Source organism: Callithrix jacchus, chromosome 16, assembly GCF_049354715.1.
Source record: "Callithrix jacchus isolate 240 chromosome 16, calJac240_pri, whole genome shotgun sequence".
Classification (NCBI taxonomy): Eukaryota; Metazoa; Chordata; class Mammalia; order Primates; family Cebidae; genus Callithrix; species Callithrix jacchus.
Window position 1 is genome coordinate 97,130,479 of NC_133517.1, and position 21,483 is coordinate 97,151,961.

The 21,483-nt window shown below is 37.5% G+C and overlaps 1 protein-coding gene across 14 annotated transcripts in view; it reads right to left on the minus strand.

Annotated features, from left to right (window-relative positions):
* VPS13B (vacuolar protein sorting 13 homolog B) overlaps positions 1-21,483 on the minus strand; it is an 822,207-nt gene that overhangs the window by 98,621 nt on the left and 702,103 nt on the right. For all 14 annotated transcript variants that reach the window (XR_013528186.1, XM_017965662.4, XM_078353467.1 and 11 more), the window contains one exon: positions 8,290-8,486. Coding sequence is in view for 12 of the 14 variants with exons in the window: in XM_017965662.4 (XP_017821151.4) it covers positions 8,290-8,486 (197 nt within the window). In the remaining 2 variants the exon portion in view is untranslated. Of the gene's footprint in view, positions 1-8,289; positions 8,487-21,483 lie in introns of those variants that run through there.

The window sequence follows — 21,483 nt, forward strand, 5'->3', positions numbered from 1 at the left end:
GTGAAAATGAAAGTTAGGAGCATCCCAACATATTTACTGCATTGTTTAACCTCAAAAAGTTTACAGTTATGTGGCATAAGCATTTACTGCAATGCTGGTAAACCTCCATTGCATACGAAGAAAACAGACTCTGGGGCACTAGGTTATTGACTATGCAAAAAATGCAGCTAAGTATAGTCTTATAGTCAACATCTATAATTGAGGAATGTAATCCAAGTAACTGTCTAGGAATTTATCTGTAGAGTTAACAAAAGATTTCATTGTCAAGATAAAACTAAAACTTGTATTTATTCAGAAACAGGAAAATATATTAGTTGTACATATGTTTTACACATTAGAACTCTTTCCCTTATACTAGTCATATAAGTTTTTAGAAATAGGGTACAATGTTAGTCAAAATATTTTTAAAAATCCAGGCAAGAGTTGTATGGGGCCAATTTTTAAAAATGAGTACACAGTTTGAGGTGTTTATCTGAAGCATTTTTCTGGCCAATTATAATTTTTGGCACGCTAAGATTTTCCAAGATTTATTTTCTACCTCCTGGGAGTGGCAAATATTATAACATATCGCAAAAGGTTGCTAAAACATCAGGAGTATCTAATACAATCTTTAGTTATAACAAATGATAAATCCTTCATTTTTCCTAAATTAAGTGCACAAAACAATAGCCAGACGTATTTTTAGCTGTATACAGTAACTCCTGAATCATAAAATCATACTCCAGTAAGCATTAGTGCAGTAGCACTACTCTAGTCAGCGATACTCCTTCAATCTTGGAATCCTGACTAAAATGGTTACTAGGTTAATCTGTATTCAAAAATTAAGACTTTTATTTAAAAATTGGAGTCAACAAAATCACACACTTCTTAAACACAAAATATAGTATATGTAATTTAAATATACTTCATTCATTAGCACATTTATAGTTTTTGATATTCTTAACTTAAATATCCATTATGTACTATAAAAGTAGCATGTATGTGTTTGCCTTTTACCTAAGGATTAAAGAGGTCTCAGTACAATAGGACTCAATAATCATAAAAATGAGTGATGACCCTGCTAGAGACTTGCAGTAGCTACATTTGTATAATTTTCCTAATTAGGTACAACAGTGGACTTTAATCTGATTCAGATCTCAAAAGGTAAAACATCACGTGCATAATAGGTAAAAATAGAGAAGTAAAAAAAACCTCACAACTTATAATAGTTATATTTCAACACTTCCCCTTTTCCCAAAAGACTTTTAAAAGAGGTCAAATTCATGGCCAATGGCAATGCTCACAGAATTACCTGGTGCTCTTCACTTTTAACATGCTGGAAAATAGCTCCTGGAAGCAAGACCTCTCAAATAGCAATAAACACAATTCAGAATTCAGTAGTTTATTCAAAGAGCTTGAAGTTCAGAGGTCTATTTAAGTGTTATTTTTAGAACAGTGGAAATATTCTAGACAGTGCAAAGGATGACAGGTGTTTTATTTATTCCTTCGTTTTAGCCAAAGAATTACTTACCAACTGTCCTGAGTGACCTATACAAGGGATCAATTCTTTAAACAAGGAGTGTCCGGTACATCTAGATGTAGACTGATCCTATCTTAATGGCACTGTGGGGATCTAGGCACAATCCCTAAACATCCAGCCCTGAATATCACTCTGGTGTAAACCCCTACAGCACAGCAGGTAAGGAAGCCCTCAACTTCTTCATGGATCCCTTTATGGTAATAAAGATTTTATAATATAGCATAGATATTAAGCAGAGAATGCCCAGGGTAGGAGAACCTAGAATAAAATGTATGCACTGCATCTATACTGTAGTATTGGACAAGTTATTTCACCTGACTAAATCTCAGTATTTTTCATTTACAAAATGAGTACAGTAATGAGACCTGCCTTTTTCAAATATTATTACATGAGCTACTGAATATAAACTACTTAGCATGATGTCCACTATTTGATTTTAAAAAATGATGGACAAAATCCACCCCTCTTTTTCTTGTTGGCAAGACAAGGTACCATACTGGCTACATAGGTTAGTGTTAAGTGATTCTCTTTAGCTTTCTAAGAGGGATCTCACAACAGCATATTGGCATTCTCTCAATAGGGCACAGCCTCTCAACCTTGGTTCACATACATTCTCCCCTACTCACTGCATGAACACTGCTCTGTCCATCCGAGGAGAGGACGGGGGAGGACATGTGTGCCTGCTGCACTGTGTTCCTTCCACTCCTTACAATGGTTGTTTTCTAAATGTCTTAACCCTAACTCCAAATAACAAGCACACTTTTATTGTGATCCAGTATACACACATAAAACAGGGAAAAAGATTTTCTGAAAATACGACACACACTATTTTCTATTGTGATAGTAGATTAATATATAAAACATATTTATCATTTTAACGTGTACAGTTGAGCGACATAAAGTACATTCACATTGTTGTGCACCCATCACCTCCATCCCTCTCTAGAACTTTTTAATTTTTCCAAGATGAAACTTCATGTCCATTAAACTCTCACTCCCCACAGACCCTGGCAGCCACTATACTCGCCATGAATCTGACTACTCTTGGGATCGCATATAAGTGAATCATATTTGTTTTTTCTCAAATTATTTTCTATTTTATGTCATTTAAAAAATTCCAGTTGTAACCCAGTTATTTAATAACCCACGAATGTGCTCCAATTTGTAGTTTGAAAAATAACCTGAAATTAGCCCTCAGGTAAAACACTCCTTTAAATCTAACTTACCAAAAAAAAAAAAAAAAAAAAAGGAAGAGTAATCTCCCAAGGTTCATAGAGTAAGCAACATGACACAGAGAGTTCATAAGTACCATCATCCAAGAACTCCGAGACCTGAGGAGCACCTGAGTACTTTGGGGTCTGTGTATGCGAGAAGGACTACATGGCAAATGCCAACTCCCTGGAGGACTTTGTACACAGAGTTCAATCACCAACTAAAAGGAAATTGCAAAGGGCCTCAAAAGCAAATGTGGTGAAAAAAGTAATTATTTTTTCTACTCAAGGAAGAGAAGACAAAACTCAGCTTTAGCCCTAGGGAAGGATAAAGGAAAGAATTTTCTGGATAAATCCTGGATTATACCAGTGTGTAACTAGAAACACAGGTGACAAAGCAGTTCCAAATGTCAAGATTTATGTCTGAATGGCTTATAAAACTAAACAAGTTACCCAAAAAATCTAGATACATGTAAAAGTGCAGACCCAAGTAGCCAAATGGAGAGAAACAATATCTGGAAGGCCACAATCAGTTTTTGGGAAGAGAGAGTTCAACCCACAGAGAGAAAAGAAATGATTCAGGGACTTATCCATCATCATGCTTTCTCTGATTCCTTCACTGACTGTATACACAAGAACCAAGGTTTTGTGGAATGAAAAGCTTCTTCACACTCACCTACTCATTCATACACACATAGGCTGTGGATCGCTGTCTCAAAGATGACCAAATATGAGTGGACAGTGATTTTTTAAATGAAATCTTAAGGAAGTAATAATAATAAGAAAAAAATATATATACATATATATACTAAAAAGCACATCCAAAGATGGAAGCACTTTATAAAACTCACCAGAGGTTTAATTTTTATCACATGAGGAAAGATCTATACACCCTTAAGCCATTTCTCTTTCCAAGATCCCTTCTGTCATGAGTCAGCATTTTGGGGGTAAGGATAAAAAGTCCTTATAACCAATCTGCTCTCACATGCTTTAATACTGTGAGAAGATGACCATGAAATATAGACAAGAAAGTACCAAAGTCTTGGGACAGATCAAGAGTTTAACATTATTATCAAACAACTTATACATATTGAGATCTGCACAGTTACCATTGTGTTATATGATAAATGTCTGTAATTTGTGTGACTTTCCACAGCCAAAATAAGTATTTCTGGAGTTAGCTCTTCAGGGGTAAGGTAAGAGAGAGAAAAAAAAGTAAAAAGTTGTTCCGATCCATCAGAAGACACCTGACTGACATCAAACCCAGGGAACCTGCCAGGTTCCCTTTTATTCCTCACAGGCCTAGTCACCTGGTAAGAAGCTGCCAGTTGCAAACGTGAGAGTGTGCTTGGTGGGTGTCTTCTGTTTGTTCTCTCAATCCACCTTCTACCATTCCCCACCTTCTTTTCTGCTTCTGGAAGGGAGCTTTCTAGACTGCACCAACAGGCTACTTTGTCCTCTGGCTTCTTCTTGGATTCAGTCAGCGGGAGGCACCCCTAAGGCAACTTAGGAGGCAGAAGGGGAGTGAGGTAATAGTATGTATTTTCCCAGTTCCTCTGCAGCCAGATCTCTGTACATTAGCTGTGTTCCTCTACCAAACATAGCTACAAACACCCACTCTGAGTTAGAGTTTTGACAATGATTCCATCACTTGGCTCCCTTTGGCCTAAGATTGGGACCATTTCTCAGGGTTCCTAGCCTGAGAATACTTTTGTAGTTCATTAAACACTCCTCAATCACCCAGTCTGAGATGCCATCTGTTTCTTGTCAGGACCTGACTGATGAGAGGTTTACTTAGGCTTTAGCAACAGGTAATGGGTGTGGACAAATACATACATGATGGGAGTAAGATAAACAGCTGAAATGATAGCGGGACCAGGGCTTCAGAAGCTGCATCCCTCGCCTCTAGACCAGTACACAGCAAATAGAAAGAAGGGTTTCAAAGCTCAACACCATACAGGTCAACATTTACTTCAAATGCTCCATCCCAAAAACCACAATAACATCAATCCACTTATTTTCATATGACTAAGCAAACCATTAAAGAGAGTGGAACCTAATTAATGACTCATTTTTTATTTTTTGAGACAGGGTCTCGCTCTGTCACCCAGGATGGAGTACAGTGGCATGATCTTGGCTCATTGTAACCTCTGCCTCCCAGGCTCAAGCAATCCTACCACCTTAGCCTCTTGATTAGCTGGGACTGCAGGCATGCACCGTTATGCTTGGCTAATTTTTAAATGTTTTGTGGAGAAAAAAGTCTTACTATATTGCCCAGTCTGGTCTTGAACTCCTGGGCTCAAGCCATCTTCCCAAAGTGCTGGGATTATAGGTGTTAGCCACTGAGCCCAGCCAATTATTGACTCTTTTTGTCTTTAGTCATTTTCATTGGAGGCTCCCTGTCATCCACTGAACTGGCTGGCACCTATTCATACCTTAAAGTCTCAGTTTAGAAATCAGTCTCTCAATACCAAAAAGCATACTGGTGATGGAGATAGGTCTTAAACCTAGGTCTTCCACCTTGAAAGGTAGAATAGAAGTCTTCTACCTTTATTAAAGACTACCTGTATTTATATATTTACAGTGATGCCATTACCATAGGAACATTAAAACTTCATCTCAATTATAGGCAAGAGGCTTTTTTTTTAAAATTAGGCTTCATGGAATGTATTTTTGTGACCTTTCTTCTAGTAATGTCTAATGTCAATCCTTCTCAACCCACTGAGACTATCCCTTATAAGACAATCTAAAAGTGCCAGGTTTTTATCCAGATTTAGATTTCTCATGTGACAGAATATACTGAGGCTAACTGTAAAAGCTTTCTGTCTGCATGAAATGTTGATGTGTTACAAAGCAGTACAGTTTTCTTTCTAGAAATTAGATGAATTATATTAAGGATACATATTATCCTTAATAGTGTTTTATTATGTTGACTTTTAAACCAACTCTTCTAATTTATTTCATTAATATCAATTTCTATCTGAAAAAGTGATTAATCCCAAACAATTTAAAGTGAGATCAATTGTGAAATATTAGGTAAGGTGAAACATCCCTGGCGAGGACAAAGATCTGTGATCACAATGTCAGAAGCTTGGTGAAAAACTGCCTGACTTTGATTGTCTGCTTAAATTTTTGTTTCCTAAAGGCTCCAATTTCTATACTGCTAAGCTTACCACAAAAGTAATTTTTATAAATGTTTCAGATTCCGAGGCATTAACTTTCTCTATGCTTCTTTCAATAATGAAAACACATTATTTCATAATTAGAATGAAGAAGTCATTTCTAACTTGATATTATTAATAAAACTCAAATTTAAAAAAATCAATGTAGTTATCCATAGCTCTATTTTCTGAGATTTCCTGGATTCTGATGAGATAACCTAAACTTCAAAAAGGCAATCTTTCCATCCATCTGACAATTCATCAAAGGATGGGTGTTCTTTTTATTACTGAATTATATACAAGTAAAATTAAAACACTACTTCTCTAATATATTTTCACTAATTCTGTAATAATAGCTAAACTGTTAGGAAGGTAAATATTTTTAAAGAGCCAAAATGACCTAGTAATAGAATATATGAAATATAAAACACACAACACATTATCAAGCATACAAAATAATCAATGAAAAAGACTATGAGGTCACAGACCAAAATGTTAACAGAAGTTATCTCAGTGTGATTATGGGCAGTGTTGTTTTATTTTCCAAATGTTCTTCAATGAACATATATTATTATTATCTTTTTTTTTTTTTTTTTTTAGATAGAGTCTCACTCTGTCTCCAGGCTGGAGTACAATGGCTTGATCTTGGCTCACTGCAACCTCTGCCTCCCGGGTTCAAGTGATTCTCCTGCATCAGCCTCCTGAGTAGCTGGGACTACAGGCACCTGCCACCACACCCAGCCAGTTTTTATATTTTTAGTAGAGACAGGGTTTTACCATGTTGGCCAGGAAGGTCTCGATCTCTTGACCTTGTGATCAACCTGCCATGGCCTCCCAAAGTTCTGGGATTACAGGCGTGAGTCACCGTGCCCGGCCTGAACATGTATTACTAATAAAAATAAATATTTCCAAAGAAAAAGTATTCACAATAATTTATAATAAAAAATAGGAACTAGACCACAAAGTGGTATGCTATGATTATAACCTTGTAAAATTGTGTACACATATGGGCAAAAATAAAGGTAACAGAGAAAAGAAAAAACATTTGATTTGCAAGGTATTGGAATGGTAGATGGTTTTTTATCTGTTATTGTCAGAATGTTGTTTCAGGGGAAAGAAGGAGGTATTACATAAAAGGAATAAGAGAACAACACTAAGCCAGCCCATCAGGGGAAGTGGCATGTGGGGCATCGACAGCAATGAACAGCATAGCCTCATAGTGCACATTATAATATATGACCCAAGAAAACTGTTTCACTGGTTGTGGTTTACTTTGTTTATCATCTTTTATGGGGGCATGAGCAAAAGGATTTAGCAGGGGTGTGTAAGCTAGAAGTGTTGAGGAATAGGTTGCTGAAGCCATTTTTCTCTACTGTAAATCAGTGGATGTGTTAAGTAGGTAAACACTGAAATATAATCTGGTCTAGAGATTTTATTTTATTTTTTTGGTGACAGGGTCTTACTTTGTCATTCAGGCTGGAGTGGAATGGTGAGATCACGGTTCACTACAGCCTCGCCCTCCAGAACTCAAGAGATCCTCCTCCGCCAGCTTCCCAAGTAGCTGGGACTACAGATGCGTGCCACCACACTCAGCTTTGTATTTTTAAACCTCATCTCTAGATAGGGTTTTACCACATTGTTCAGGCAGATCTCAAACTTCTGGGCTCAAGAAGTCTGCCTGCCTTGGCCTTCCAAAGTGCTGGGATTACAGCTGTGAGCCACTGTGCCTGGCCAGCTCTAAGGATTTTTTATTCCCAAAGAGACTTTATAGGTGGATAAAACTTTAGCTGCATAAAATCCTTTGAGTATGAATTATATGGGTTAGCTAGACAAGTTTCCTAATGTCTGGAGGCTTGTCTTTTATCTTTTATTGGGAGACAGTCACACTTTGTTGCCCGGGGGAGGCTTGCCTTTCGAAGTTTTAAAAAACCAATTAAGATGAAAATATTTCTAAAATGTACCTTTTAGAAGGGGACAATTCATTTTATTTAACATTTCTTTTAATGCCCTAGGATAATCACTAAACATATTGATTATGATGTCATTAAGATTCTACTGAGGTGTGTGTATGACTCTATTCCTCCGTATTTTGAGATTCAAGATGACTAGACTTTTTGTTTAGTTTGCCTTTTTGCATTATTTTTTCCTTTTAAATATTTAAGGAACAGGTTCTTATTGAGGGTTCACAGAGCTGCACTGAGTAAAAACACAGGATTTTGAGTGCACAGACTTTGAAACATCAGATTTTGTCTTTCTTTGTGATTCTCATCTGTTGTTCAGACAGATGCAGCTGCTAGACAGCTGAGATACAGTTAAGTGAGGGGTCACTAGATAGGAAAAGATGACTTGATAATTGTTTCCCAGGGTAATGCTCCCATCTCATCTTTCACCGAATTACCTTTGGTCATCAGCTCCATTTTGACTGCTGTTCAAGACAATTCTCCAAAGATCTGAAGATACTAATTTCTTCTGGTCATTCACGAGATTGATATCCGGCAACTGCAGTTCACAAACTTTGCTTTCAGACAGACTAAATTCTCTAAATGCAACAAAAACCTTCTGGAATTCATCCCAGTATTCCAAGCTACAAGGAACCTATGTTAAAATAAAAGAAAATTAGAAGTTGCAAATAGAAACTATGCTTTTATATTGGTTGAAATTCAAATTAAATCTTTATAGAAGTTATAATATTAAGACCTTTAGAGGAGAATTAGGTTATAAAAGACAGTAGTTAGAATTTATTTTCATATTACTGTAGATTCATCCTGTTTGTTTTTAAAGACCAATTCAAAAATAATAAATAAAAACAGCCAAAATTTAAAAAGTAATAATGGAACAAATTCTACAAGGTGTTAAATGTATTATAAACCCACAGTAAGAAAAAGATAAGGCTGGTGTAGTAACATACAAATAGATTAAAAGAAAAGAATAAAATAGCAGAGAAAGGGCTAAGTACAGAAAAAATTTTACTATGTAATGAAGGAGCTGGCCAGGCATGGCGGTTCATGCTTATAATGCCAGCACTTTGGGAGGCCGAGGCAGGTAGATCACCTGAGGTCAGGAGTTCGAGACCAGCCTGGCCAACACAGTGAAACCCTGTCTCCACTAAAAATACAAAAATTAGCTGGGCGTGGTGGCATGCACCTGTAATACCAGCTACTTGGGTGGCTGAGGCAGGGAAACTGCTTAAACTCAGGAGGCAGAGGTTGCAGTAAGCCGAGGTCATGCCACCAACTGCACTCCAGCCAGGGCAACAGAGCAAGATTGTGTCTCAAAAAAAAAAAAAAAAAATTAATGAAGTTGCCGTGTCAGATAACTTGGAGAAAGATGGAAAATGACATTGCAAGAACTGACTAGTCACTTGGTAAAACCAAAGTGGGTCCCTACATCATTCTTTAAAGTAAGCTCCAAAGGATAAAAATGCTGAAAGTGTAAGAGAAAAAACATGTTAGTATTTAAAAAATATTATAATAGGGTAGGCTTTTGTATGTATGGCATGAAACCCATGATAAAATCAAATTTAAAAAGTAAAACAGGATAAGACAGGTAATATTTGATGATAGGTCAAGGAATATTCATTCTGATAGGAGAGCGCTCTTACAAATCAATGAGAAAATGACATATAATCACAGAGAAAAGACTTTCTTTAAAAAAGGTAGATTTTACAAATTCCTCAACTGTGCCAAATGTCTACAGCAAGCAGAGCATCCCCCTGGGGGCTCTTCTGCATCACCCTTGTGGGACTTCGGAACGTGGAGAACCAATGAAAACATGATGCACACGCTGCTTGCCATGCCACAAGCAACAGACTTCTTTGCTTCTGACCAGGAGTCTTACGCCTTCTGCAAGTATCCATGAAACACCAACAAGAAAACTTACTAGCTTGCACTGGGTAAGATCCGAGAACCTGATAGCAATTAGATTACAGAGAAAAAAAACTATACCCAGTCAGTAAACACAAAAAGTTACTCAACGTTACCAATACTCAAAGCGATTCAAATTAAAGCAAAAATGTAATATTTAATAACCTTTCAGTTTAAGAAGACCGACACATCTAAGTACTATACAACTATAAGAAAAAAATTTTTTTTTTTTTTTTTCAGACAGAGTTTCACTTTTTCACCCAGGCTTGAGTGAAATGACACGATCTCGGCTCACTGCAACCTCTGCCTCAGCCTCCCAAGTAGCTGGGATTACAGGTGCCTGCCACCACGCCCAGCTAATTTTTGTATTTTTAGTAGAGACAGGGTTTCCCTATGTTTGTCAGGCTGTTCTTGAACTCCAGACCTTGTAATCTACCTGCCTTGGCCTCCCAAAATGCTGGGATTACAGGCATGAGCCACTTCACCTGACCGATTTTTGTATTTTTAGTAGAGAAGGGGTTTCGTCATGTTGGCCAGGCTGGTTGGTCTTGAACTCCTGACCTCAGGTGATCCACCCACCTCGGCCTCCGAAAGTGCTAGGATCACAAGCGTGAGCCACCACACCTGGCCAAAACTTTTTTTTTTCTGTAGGAAGTATGCTTCTAAGAATCTGTTTTACAGAGATTCCAAAGCAAGAGTATGTGTGTGCACTTCAGTACTGTGTTTATGGATAAGAAAAGTTGAATATCTGTCAACGGAGGATTGGTTAAATGTGACATGCAGCTCTATAGAATGTATTTCTATACAACTGTTAGAATGAATAAAGAATATCTCTAGGCCAGGTGCGGTGGCTCATGCCTCTAACCCTAACACTTTGGGACGTCAAGGCGGGTAGTAATGCCATATCCATGGCATTACACTTTTAGCCATCATTTCTGAGGTCAGGAGTTTGAGACCAGCCTGATCATCAAGGCAAAACCCGTCTCTACTAAAAATATAAAAATTAGCCAGGTGTGGTGGCAGGTGCCTGTAGTTCCAGCTACTCTGAAGGCTGAGACAGGAGAATTGCTTAAACTCAGGAGGTGGAGGTTGCAGTGAGCCTAGATCATGCCACTGCACTCCGTCCTGGGTAATGAAGTGAGACTGTCTAAAAAAAAAGAAGAAGAAGAAAATCTCTACATATGAACACAAAAGATATCTAGGAAATACTAAATTTAAAGTATTTTGTTTAGGATGAGAACATGTGGGTTGATCCTATTTGTCTTAAAAAATAAAAGAGTGGCTCAGATGTGTTTCTTTTTTGGAAGCATTCCCTAATTACCATCCTCAGAACTGACCACTTCCTCTCTTGTGTCATCTCTATACCTAGCACACTCCTCTATCATAGGACTCAATATATTTTGTAATTACTTATTTATATGTTTGTCTACTTTATTAGACTCTGAGATCCTTGAGGGCAGAAATGGCACATTATTTTAAAAAATATTCCTAGTACCTAAAACAGTTTGTGGACATAATGGGATCTCAAAAAAGCTTCTTTAATGAATAGATTTCTTCTTAACTTTTCTCTCCTAAATAAATAATTCTCAATCTTTCGACAGGAATGAATGTTGAAATAAATGTTACCTCCACCTATAATTAAGTTTCTTTTCTTTAAACAGAGACTTGAGTATCCATATATAATGAGATGCTAGAAGAAAGAAGGGAGAGCAAAATGGAAATGCAGAAGAGGCTAAATGTGATGAAAGAGAAGTACACGTCCTGGTTAGTGATAAGCGACACATCCATGGCGTTACACTTTCAGCCACCATTTCTTAACATTCTCTCTTTTCTGGCTTCCATGACATAATTTTCTCTAACTTCTTTTCTCTGGGTTATTGTTCCTATAGTCTCTCTCACCCTGAAACACCTCTATACTCCCTACTTTCTTACTGTTTCATGTCTAAATCCTTCCTATCATCAAGAACCAAATCAAATACCACCTTTCTCATCCTTTTTACCTCCCCAGATGGAAAAATACTTTTGCCTTTTCTGAACACCAATAATTTTTTAAAAATAGGAATCTCGTTTAGGGCGCTTACCACTGTAAACTTCACGTTATAGTTATTTCTGTATATGACATCTTCTCTGGTGGACACATTCCTTGAGGGAATGATTTCCATTTAGCTAACCTTTGAATTTTCACAGCATCTGGGATAGTGTACATGACAAATGTTCAAAAAGAGTTGCTGAATAAATGAAATAATTCATGAATGAATGAATGAATGTACACACACTGGGTGATTCAACCCATCTCTGTCACATTATAGATTCTCTACAAAGAAGTATAGAAGTTGAAAGCATGAACTTTGAATCAGATCCATTGGGATTCATCTCCTAGCTCCATTAGTTTTTTCTTGGGCAAATTAATTTTTCTTTTTCTAATTTTTTTGAGACAAGGTCTCGCTCTGTTGTCCAAGCTGGGGTGAAGTGGCATGATCACAGCTGAAGCCTTGATCTCCCTGGCCCAAACGATCTTCCCACTTCAGTCTCCTGAGTAGCTGGGACCACAGGCGCGTGCCACCATGCTTGACTAATTTTTGTATTTTTTATAGAGACATAGTCTCTCTACGTTGCCCACGCTAGTTTCAAACTCCCGGACTCAAGCAATCCTCCTACTTTGGCCTCCCAAAGTACTAGGATCGTAGGCGTGACCCACTGTGCCAGGCCTAAATTAATTTTTCTAATACAAGTTCCCATGTCTGTAAAAAGGGGAGAAGAATATAGCTACCCTAATGAATTGTTGTAAAGATTAAATAAGACAAAGCATTTTAGTCAACACCACATAGTAAGAGCTTAAGAAACGTTAGTCACTTTTTACCCCTGTCATGCTCAAAGAACACTTTAGAAGCTTATCTGTTGTTACTAGAATCAGCTAAATTTGAAGAGTTCTGCTTATTAGGTTTCTTCATAATGGGTTGGACTTCTGAGAAGAAAACAATAAACTATTAGCCTGGATGCTCAGGAACACAGTACCTACAGTTCAATATGATTTTCTGCTACATACCTGTTAAAGCGTGGCCCTCCATATTTGCTATGACTTCAGAGATAAAGAAATGTATCATTGCTTAACTACTCTCTGGACTGCCAGTGAGTCAGCCCTGTGGTTTAAGACACTCATAACTAGGGGAGAAAGAGAGATGGTAAATGGGATATAAATCCCTAGAGAGACATATAAAAATCTCAGTGGAGGTCAGTAGCAGTGGCTAATGCCTATAATCCCGGCACCTTGAGAAGTAGAGACAGGAGGATTGCTTGAGCCCAGGATTTGGAATCAGCCTGGGCAACTTGATAAGACCCTCTCTCTACAGGAAAAAAAAAAGTTGGACATGATGGCATGTTATTGTGGTTCCAGTTACTTGGGAGGCTGAGGTGGGAGGATCACTTGAACCCAGGAGGTCAAGGCTGCAGTGAGCTGGGATTACATCACCGCACCCAGCCTGGACAACAGACGGAGACCCTGTTAAAACACACACACACACACACACACACACACACACACACACACACACACAGTGGACAAGGACAAATGAGTTGAGAAAAAGCATATTAATAATTTAATGATATAGTCACTTTGTTGTGCTATCAAATATCAGATCTTATTTATTCTATGTCCATATCAAAACATTACATGTACCCCACATCTCTCACACACACACACACACACACACACACACGATTATGTACTTATAATATGGCTAAAATAGCTACAAATTAAAAATTAAAAAATGTTTATTATAAAATGTTGCATAAACACAAGTACAACAAAGAATATAAAATTGCCTATCATTCCCCACAAAAAGAAAAAGCATATTAATATATCTGTTGTTTTTGGTAATACAAATGATGGAATGTGAAGTTCAATGTAATGGTTTTGGTGAAGAGGTTAAAATATGCAAAAAAAAAAATACTTGTTTTTGGCATTTTTTCCTGAAATTCTACATTAAAATTAATATATAATAGCTTATAAAAGTTAACTGAAAGGCAGAATAGGACCTTAAAAACAAAGTACCAGTAAGTTTTGAAGTATAAGGCAAGGGTTGGAGTAGGTCCATAATATAAAGCAGTCCAAGCTGGGAACCCTGTGGGAAGTCATTAGGCAGCTTAGGGGGCAATGACGTGGACTGTACCAACAGTGAGGCTTAAGGAAGGAGGAACTGTGGGAGTTTAAAACAAAAGATGTGGAAGAATGCCAAAGAAAAACTTTATTAAGTTTACAACTTGTGTGAGGCTGGCTGTGTAGTTGCATACTTCAGCTGGAATATTCTCAGCTACTCTGAAAATTCAGAAAACAATAGATAACTACTATGGAGGTATATAGCAAAGTATGTCAGTTATGTATCAGAATTTTCCTTGATGTGCCCTGTTTTACTCAGTTAACAAAGGCATATTCCTAAATTTACTCCAAATGAAACCCCTATTAAAAATTTACGTCGTATGCCTTTAAATACATTTATAAAAGTCACATACTTATTCTTTTTTCCCATTGGTAGAACATATAATTATCCTTCAGTATCGACGGAGAGTGGGTTCTGGAACTACATGGACACCAAAATCTATGGCTGTTCAAGTCCCTTATATAAAATATTACGGTATTTGCATATAACCTATGCACATCCCCCCACATACTTTAAATCATCTCTAGATTCCTCATGATACCTAATACAATGTAAATGCTATGTAAATAGTTGTTATACTGTATTGTTTAGGGAATAATCACAAGAAAAATAAGCCTGTACCTGTGCAGTACAAACACAATTCTCTTTTCTTGAATATTTTTTATTTTTTTTTCTTGCAGAGACAGGGTCTTGCTATGTTACCCAGGCTGGTCTCGATCTTTTCTTGAATATTTTTGATTGGTAGTTGGCTGAATTCATGAATGCAGAACCAACAGGTACAAAAGGCCAACTCTATTTTTCTTTCTTTCCCTTTTTTTTTTTTTGAGACGGAGTTTCCCTCTTGTTACCCAGGCTGGAGTGCAAGGGCGCGATCTCGGCTCACCGCAACCTCCGCCTCCTGGGTTCAGGCAATTCTCCTGCCTCAGCCTCCCGAGTAGCTGGGATTACAGGCACGCACCACCGTGCCCAGGTCATTTTTTGTATTTTTAGTAGAGATGGGATTTCACCATGTTGACCAGGATGGTCTCGATCTCTTGACCTCATGATCCACCCGCCTCGGCCTCCCAAAGTGCTGGGATTACAGGCATGAGCCACCGCACCAGGCCCTAATTTTTCCTTTTTTTTTTTTTAAGACAGAGTCTCGCTGTCACCAGGCTGGAGTGCAGTGGTGTGATCTCAGTTCACTGCAAACTCCGCCTCCCAGGTTCAAGCGATTCTCCTGCCTCAGCCTCCCGGGTAGCTGGGACTACAGGTGCGCACTACCATGCCCAGCAAATTTTTGTATTTTTAGTAGAGACGGGGTTTCACCATGTTGGCCAGGATAGTCTCAATCTCTTTACCTTGTAATCCACACACCTCGGCCTCCCAAAGTGCTGTGATTACAGGCATGCGCCACTGCGCCTGGCTTATTTGTCTTTAATATTTCAAAACAAAACCTAAAAACCACACTGAGTATAATTAGTATTTTAAAGAGAATTATATTCAAATATATATTAAACTATAAATTTACTTTTAAAAGCATATAGATAACATCTTTATATTATTTCTCTATCCTAAAACAAAATGTCATTGGTGTCACACTCTGGCTAAAATCTGGGCCCTGCCACTTAAATCACTACTCTATTATCTTGGGCAACCTACTTAATGATTCTGAGCCTCAGTTCCCTCACCTGTAAACAAGGGTAATAAAACCTTTTGGGCCAAATGAAGGATTTTGACTTTATTTTCTTTGAAAGGTTGAAAGCAAAGAGGTGATGTCAAATTTATATTTTTCAAAGATTTTGGATACTATAGACAATGGATTAAAAAGAGGCAAGCATGGATGCAATAAGTCCAATTAGGGGGTCTAAGCTAGAAATGTTAAAAGCTGAGAGTATGGTTGGTGGCAACAGAGTGATATGTAGGAGATTCTTGAGACATACCAATTAATAAGTTTTACTGATTGATTGGCTATGCGAAGTGAGAGGGAAGCGTCAAGAAAAACTCCAAAGTTCCTAGCCTGAGCAGCCATGTGCTAATGTCATTTACAGGGATGGGTAAAACTGATAGACAGTATGTGTGGGTAGAGGAGGAGAGATCATAAGTTCATGTTTAGCCACTCCGAGTTGAAGGCACCAATGAGCCACCCCAGAAAAACTACTGAATAAGGGATTGGCAATTCTGGACACTGGAAGAGGAAGTTATCTGTGCTGACACATAGCTACAGTACACTAGCCTTTTGTCAGGAGGGTACAATGGAAAAACAGAGAGCAATAAAGTTCAGGGTACTCATTTGCAAGAAGGTATTTTAAATGATGAACTAGGAATGCAACCGGTTAAAACAGGATATGAAAATGGTGAGCTGATGAAAAGAGAAAATCAGAGAACTAGAGTTTACTGAATAGTTAGTTTAACAAATAAGTGTAGTAGGGGTTGTTGAATAAGCAGGGCAGAGAGCTATGAAAGACTGTGAGGGAGCTTGAGATGCTGGAATAATGACTTAGGAGGCACAGCAGTTGTGGATGATGACAAGATCCAGAGCTTGAGCGTGGGAGTGAGTAGTTAAATGGAGTGGAAAAGATTCCTAGAGATATGAGATCAAGGTAGGGTTTTGGCTGGGCCATTTATGGCAGTGAAGAAAAAGGCTGGCAGCCAGAGGGTGAGGACCGGTGAGAATGAGAGGGAATGACCAAAAAGTTAGTAGATGGCAACAACAAAGATGGATGAGAATATAGTTAGAGAGAATCAGAAGCAAGGGGATTTGACAAGAGGGTAGAAGACTAAAGGCCAGTGGCACTAGTGAACAAGGAGAACACTTCCTCTCCTGGCCTTGAGATAAAAAGGACACAAGAAATGAACAGCCTCCACTTCAGAGGGTTGCAGTTGTGAACTAGGCCCCCGGGGACAGTGAAATTTTATTCAAGGTAATGGAGTAGAAGAAATGCTGGAAGAACAGGTGGAGGTTTAGGGGAGAGTTCATTAATCAAGGAGCAGATGCTCCAGAGGGCAAAGTGGAAGGGCATGGGAGGCTGAGGAAGAGGGAGGATGGTAAGAGTAGGTAACAGTATCTAGACAGTTAGAAATAAATATTATTGTTTGGGTGGTGACTAGAAAAGAAGGAAATGAAGCATGTGGTGGAACTGACACCTTATTTAGGAGGAGCAGAGACAATGGCTGTGGTTCCAAAAGTAGTCTACCACTACTTCTTGAGTCCTGGCCTGCATGCCATGTGTTCTCGGACTATTATTCTTAAAGATAACAATACTACCTTCTTTAACAGTTTTATTCTAAAAAGATCTTGTTTAATACACTGATACTTTCATTCAAATTATTTTGCATTCATGGTAATTTTTAACAAACTTTGCATTAACTTAATTCACTAATCCTCTCTCGTCTTTCAGTTATAAGTTGACATTGCCCAACTAATCCCTAGGTGGTGGTGACATAATTAAGCTAAACATCTAATGTGGTTATATTGTTCTTATAACTTCATATGGTACCAATTAATTATTTTCAAGGAATAACTCTGGGCTCTATTTTATGTGATATATTTAAAATAACTTTATTATGTGCTTTTAGGTTTGAAATAGATGACGTGAATGATCTTCAGTTACAATATCTATAACTGAGGATTTGTTATTAATGCCTGTGCTGAATAACTTGAAGGAAAGATGACTATTCCAAGAAAGTTTGGTTGCCAAAAAATAGTTTAGAAAGCCTGAATATCTAGTACTGAGTCATGGGAAGTGGGAACAAGTAAATTGGTTTCACTGGAAAACATTCCACAAGTAACACATGGTACATTTCAAATGACTGTCAAGATTATATATATTTTTATTACATTTTGTTTCCCTATCCATTATTTGACAGGACCTAAAAAATTAGCCAGCCATACATAATAAACTGTACTCTAAGCATATGCGGTCTTTGCATATGAATATATCTTAGGTTGTATATCTGCCAGTTGGTAAAAGCCCATGTATTTTTGCATTTAAAATGTTATTCCACAATTTGTTTCCATTTGGTGGCTAATTTGGGAAGATTTGCACGTGTGTTGGCCATTTAAAAATATTTTTGGTACAAAGAATATTTTGGCACTTAATTTGTTTTTATTACTTAATAGTACTGCCAAGACTGTTAGCAGAGTAATGACTGCCCATCTGTCCTCATGGATTTCTTTGCACAGGGGCTGCTGAAGCTGGGCCATTACCCCTTTCTCTACTCAGTCCCACAAAGCAACCCCAGCAAAGGATACCAAGGAAGTGTTTTGCTGTATATATGTGCATAATAAAGATTCCGTAGGTAAAGAGGGGAGATCTAGCAATTGAGTTAGCCTATCAGTCTGCTTCAACTATGACAAAACAGGGTAGCTGACTGTGTAAGGCTGGATAGTGAGTACAAAGCCAGAGCTTCCATTCTAGACTTAGTTATTAAAGTTTGGTTATAGCAGAGGATACCGTCTTCATTGCTCTTCCTGCTATATTTCTAGACTTCCCAGGGTGCCAAGTCGGGTAATTACAGCAGGAGAAAAACAGCTATATTTCTGCCATCATCTGTGTTTTGATTGTAGCAGTTAGTGACGGCAGCTGTGGTAGAAGAAACTACCCTTTAAATAGTCCTTTACAAGATACAAATTTACAGATTTTTCTTACACATTATTTCAGGGAGGAAAATATTCCCATTTTACAAATGAGTGAAATATGGCTCACTAATATTAGGTAACCTGCTCAACATTAAACATTTAGTAAGTGCAAACCTTTTGGTTGTAAATGCTATGCTCTTTAATGATTTTTAGATTAAAGAAGAAAGATAGACCCCATAATGTGTCATTTACAATTTCCAGTTCCACTTTTTTTTTCAAAGTGGATTCTTAGGAAGCAGTAAACAGAATACATTTTGATTTTTGCCACTTGTCCCAGTCATTTATAGTTACTTTATTTGGCAGCTTTTTTTTTTCTCAGTAGTGTTCTTTTTATTTCAGTACTTTGAATATGTCATCTTACTACCTTCTGGTCTCTATGGCTTTTGATGTGAAATCAGCTGTTAATCTTATTATCTCTTATGTGTGATGAGTTACTTCTCTTGTTGCTTTCAATATTCCTTGTCTTTTGACAGTTTGTGTCTAGGTGTGGATATCTTTGAGTTTATTTAACGTGGAGTTCATTGACCTTCTTAGATGTATAGATAAATGTTTGTCATTGAAGTTGGGAAATGTTTGCCCATTATTCTTCAAATATCCTTTCTTGCCCTTTCTCTCCTCTCCTTCTGGGTCTTACCTTATGCATATATTGGTACACTTGATGGTATGTCACAGATCTCTGAAGCTAGTTTTCTCCATTCTTTTTATTTTTGGTTCTTTAGACTCAGTAATCTCAAATGACCTAATTTCATGCTCACTGATTCATTCTTCTGCCTGCTTAAATTGTTGTTGAGACCCTCTAGTGAATTTTTTATTTCAGTTATTATACTTTTCAATTCTGAAATTTGTACCTGTTTTTACAAATTATTTTGATTTCATTATTAATATTCTATATTTGGTGAGACATGATTCCCATACTTTAGCTTTTTAGACACGGCTTTTTTTAGTTCTTTGAATACATTTAAAATATGTGATTTAAAGTATCTGTCTAATGAGTTAAACATCTGGGGTTCCTCAGGGATAATTCTTATTGATTTTTTTTAAATATATGGGCTGTACTTTCTTATTTCTTAGCCCATCTCATACTACTCTCTTGAAAATGGCATTTTTAATGATGTAACATTTTATGATATGAATAAATAACATTATTAACTATATTATTATAAGTAAACAATGGCAACTCTAAAAATCAGACCCTTTCTCTTCCCTAGGGTTTGTTTATTTATTTATTTTGAGGTGGAGTCTTGCTTTGCCACCCAGGCCGGAGTGCAGTGGCATGATCTCCACTCACTACAACCTCTTCCTCCTGGGTTCAAGCAATTCTGCCTCAGCCCCTGGGGTCGCTGGGATTACAGGCATGCAGCACAATACTGGGCTAAATTTGTATTTTTAGTAGAGACAGGGTTTCACCATGTTGGCCAGGCTGGTCTTGAACTCCTGATCTCAGGTGATCTGCCCACCTTGGCCTCCCAAAGTGCTAATATTATAGGCATGAGCCACCATGCTCAGCCTTCTTAGGGTTTATTATCCTTGCTATACATTGCAGTGTTACTTAGTAATATTTATGAGCTAATATTGTAAAGTGTGTAATTTTCATTGTGTGGCCACTGAAATCTCTACTCGGTTAGCCAACTCCCCACTTGGTTAGTGTAGAGGTCAGTTAATAATTAAACAGATTCCTTAAAGGTCTGTAGCCAGTAAGCCTCCAGTTCTTTGTTGAAGGGCTCTTTGTGCTCTGGTGCATACCTTCAACTCCTCCAACTCCTCCTAGGCCTTTATTTACTGCTTGCACAGAGCTTTAAGGACAGAGGTGAGAGTGCAGGACCTTCTCAGGTCTTCCCTGGGCATGCACACATCCCTGGGTGTGTACGTAGTCCTATTCATGACCATGTACTTCTAGTTTCCCATGAATATGTTGGAACTTTTCAAAACCCCACGGACATCTCATTCCCCGTTTCCTTTCAAACATACTACTGCTTACCCCAACTATTTTCCACTGCCTCGAGCAACTTTAAAACCAATCAATTGCCTCTAATTATTTTTGACATATATCCCTAGGTGTTGTAGCTGGGGGTAAGGGGAGATGAAGGGGTGGAGGGTTGGGGGGGAGGCTTTTTGCCCGTGAAAGCTCCTAGTTTGTAACAACTGAAAGAGTAATTTCAAAACTCTTATTTCAATTATAGAAAGCTATTTTATGTCATTAACAAAGTAAAGACAATGTTAAGATAGTGATAAGACCAAATACATTCCAGACCCAAAGGGGAATGTACTAGAAAATCAGAGAAGTACATAGGTGAAAGAGTTTTACATTGATGACTGGAGGAGAGTAAGTAGAGTTAAAAAATAGAAAGTAATCTCTGAGCATGAAATAGACATGTTCAGTGACTAAGACAGCCCTTATCTAGAGATAGGGATAAACGGACAGCAATATGAACATTAAAATGTTTAAATAAGCTAAAAAACCAGCTTTGCCTCTGTACAATAAGAGGTTTCACTTTATGAATGTGTCAGGGCTTAACTGTCCTGTTAAACGTAAAGAGCATTTCTTAAAATCAGTTATTTATAATTTACAATAGGAGACACATATCTATCACTCAGATACAAATTGAGTAGAGATACTTTTCAATAGTTAATAAACAAAATGTTTTCCAGTAATGTAATTTGGTTTTTGAATTTCTATTTCATTTAAAAATCTACCAATTAAGAGATAAAAGATGAATGTGCTTGCAATCTCAAAAGCTTTAGCTTATAATATTATTTCTTTTTATATGTATCTGCTTTTTAGTTGATTTTGAAGAAGGAAAAGAAAAGCTTCTATACATCTTCAACTAATAGAAGTAATAAAAAAAAACCCTTATAATATTGGAACCAGTTGAGAAACCACAAGTATTCAAATGCAGGAAATCATGATTTTATAACATTTTAATGTGATCTACTCTTGGGAAACAAAGTTA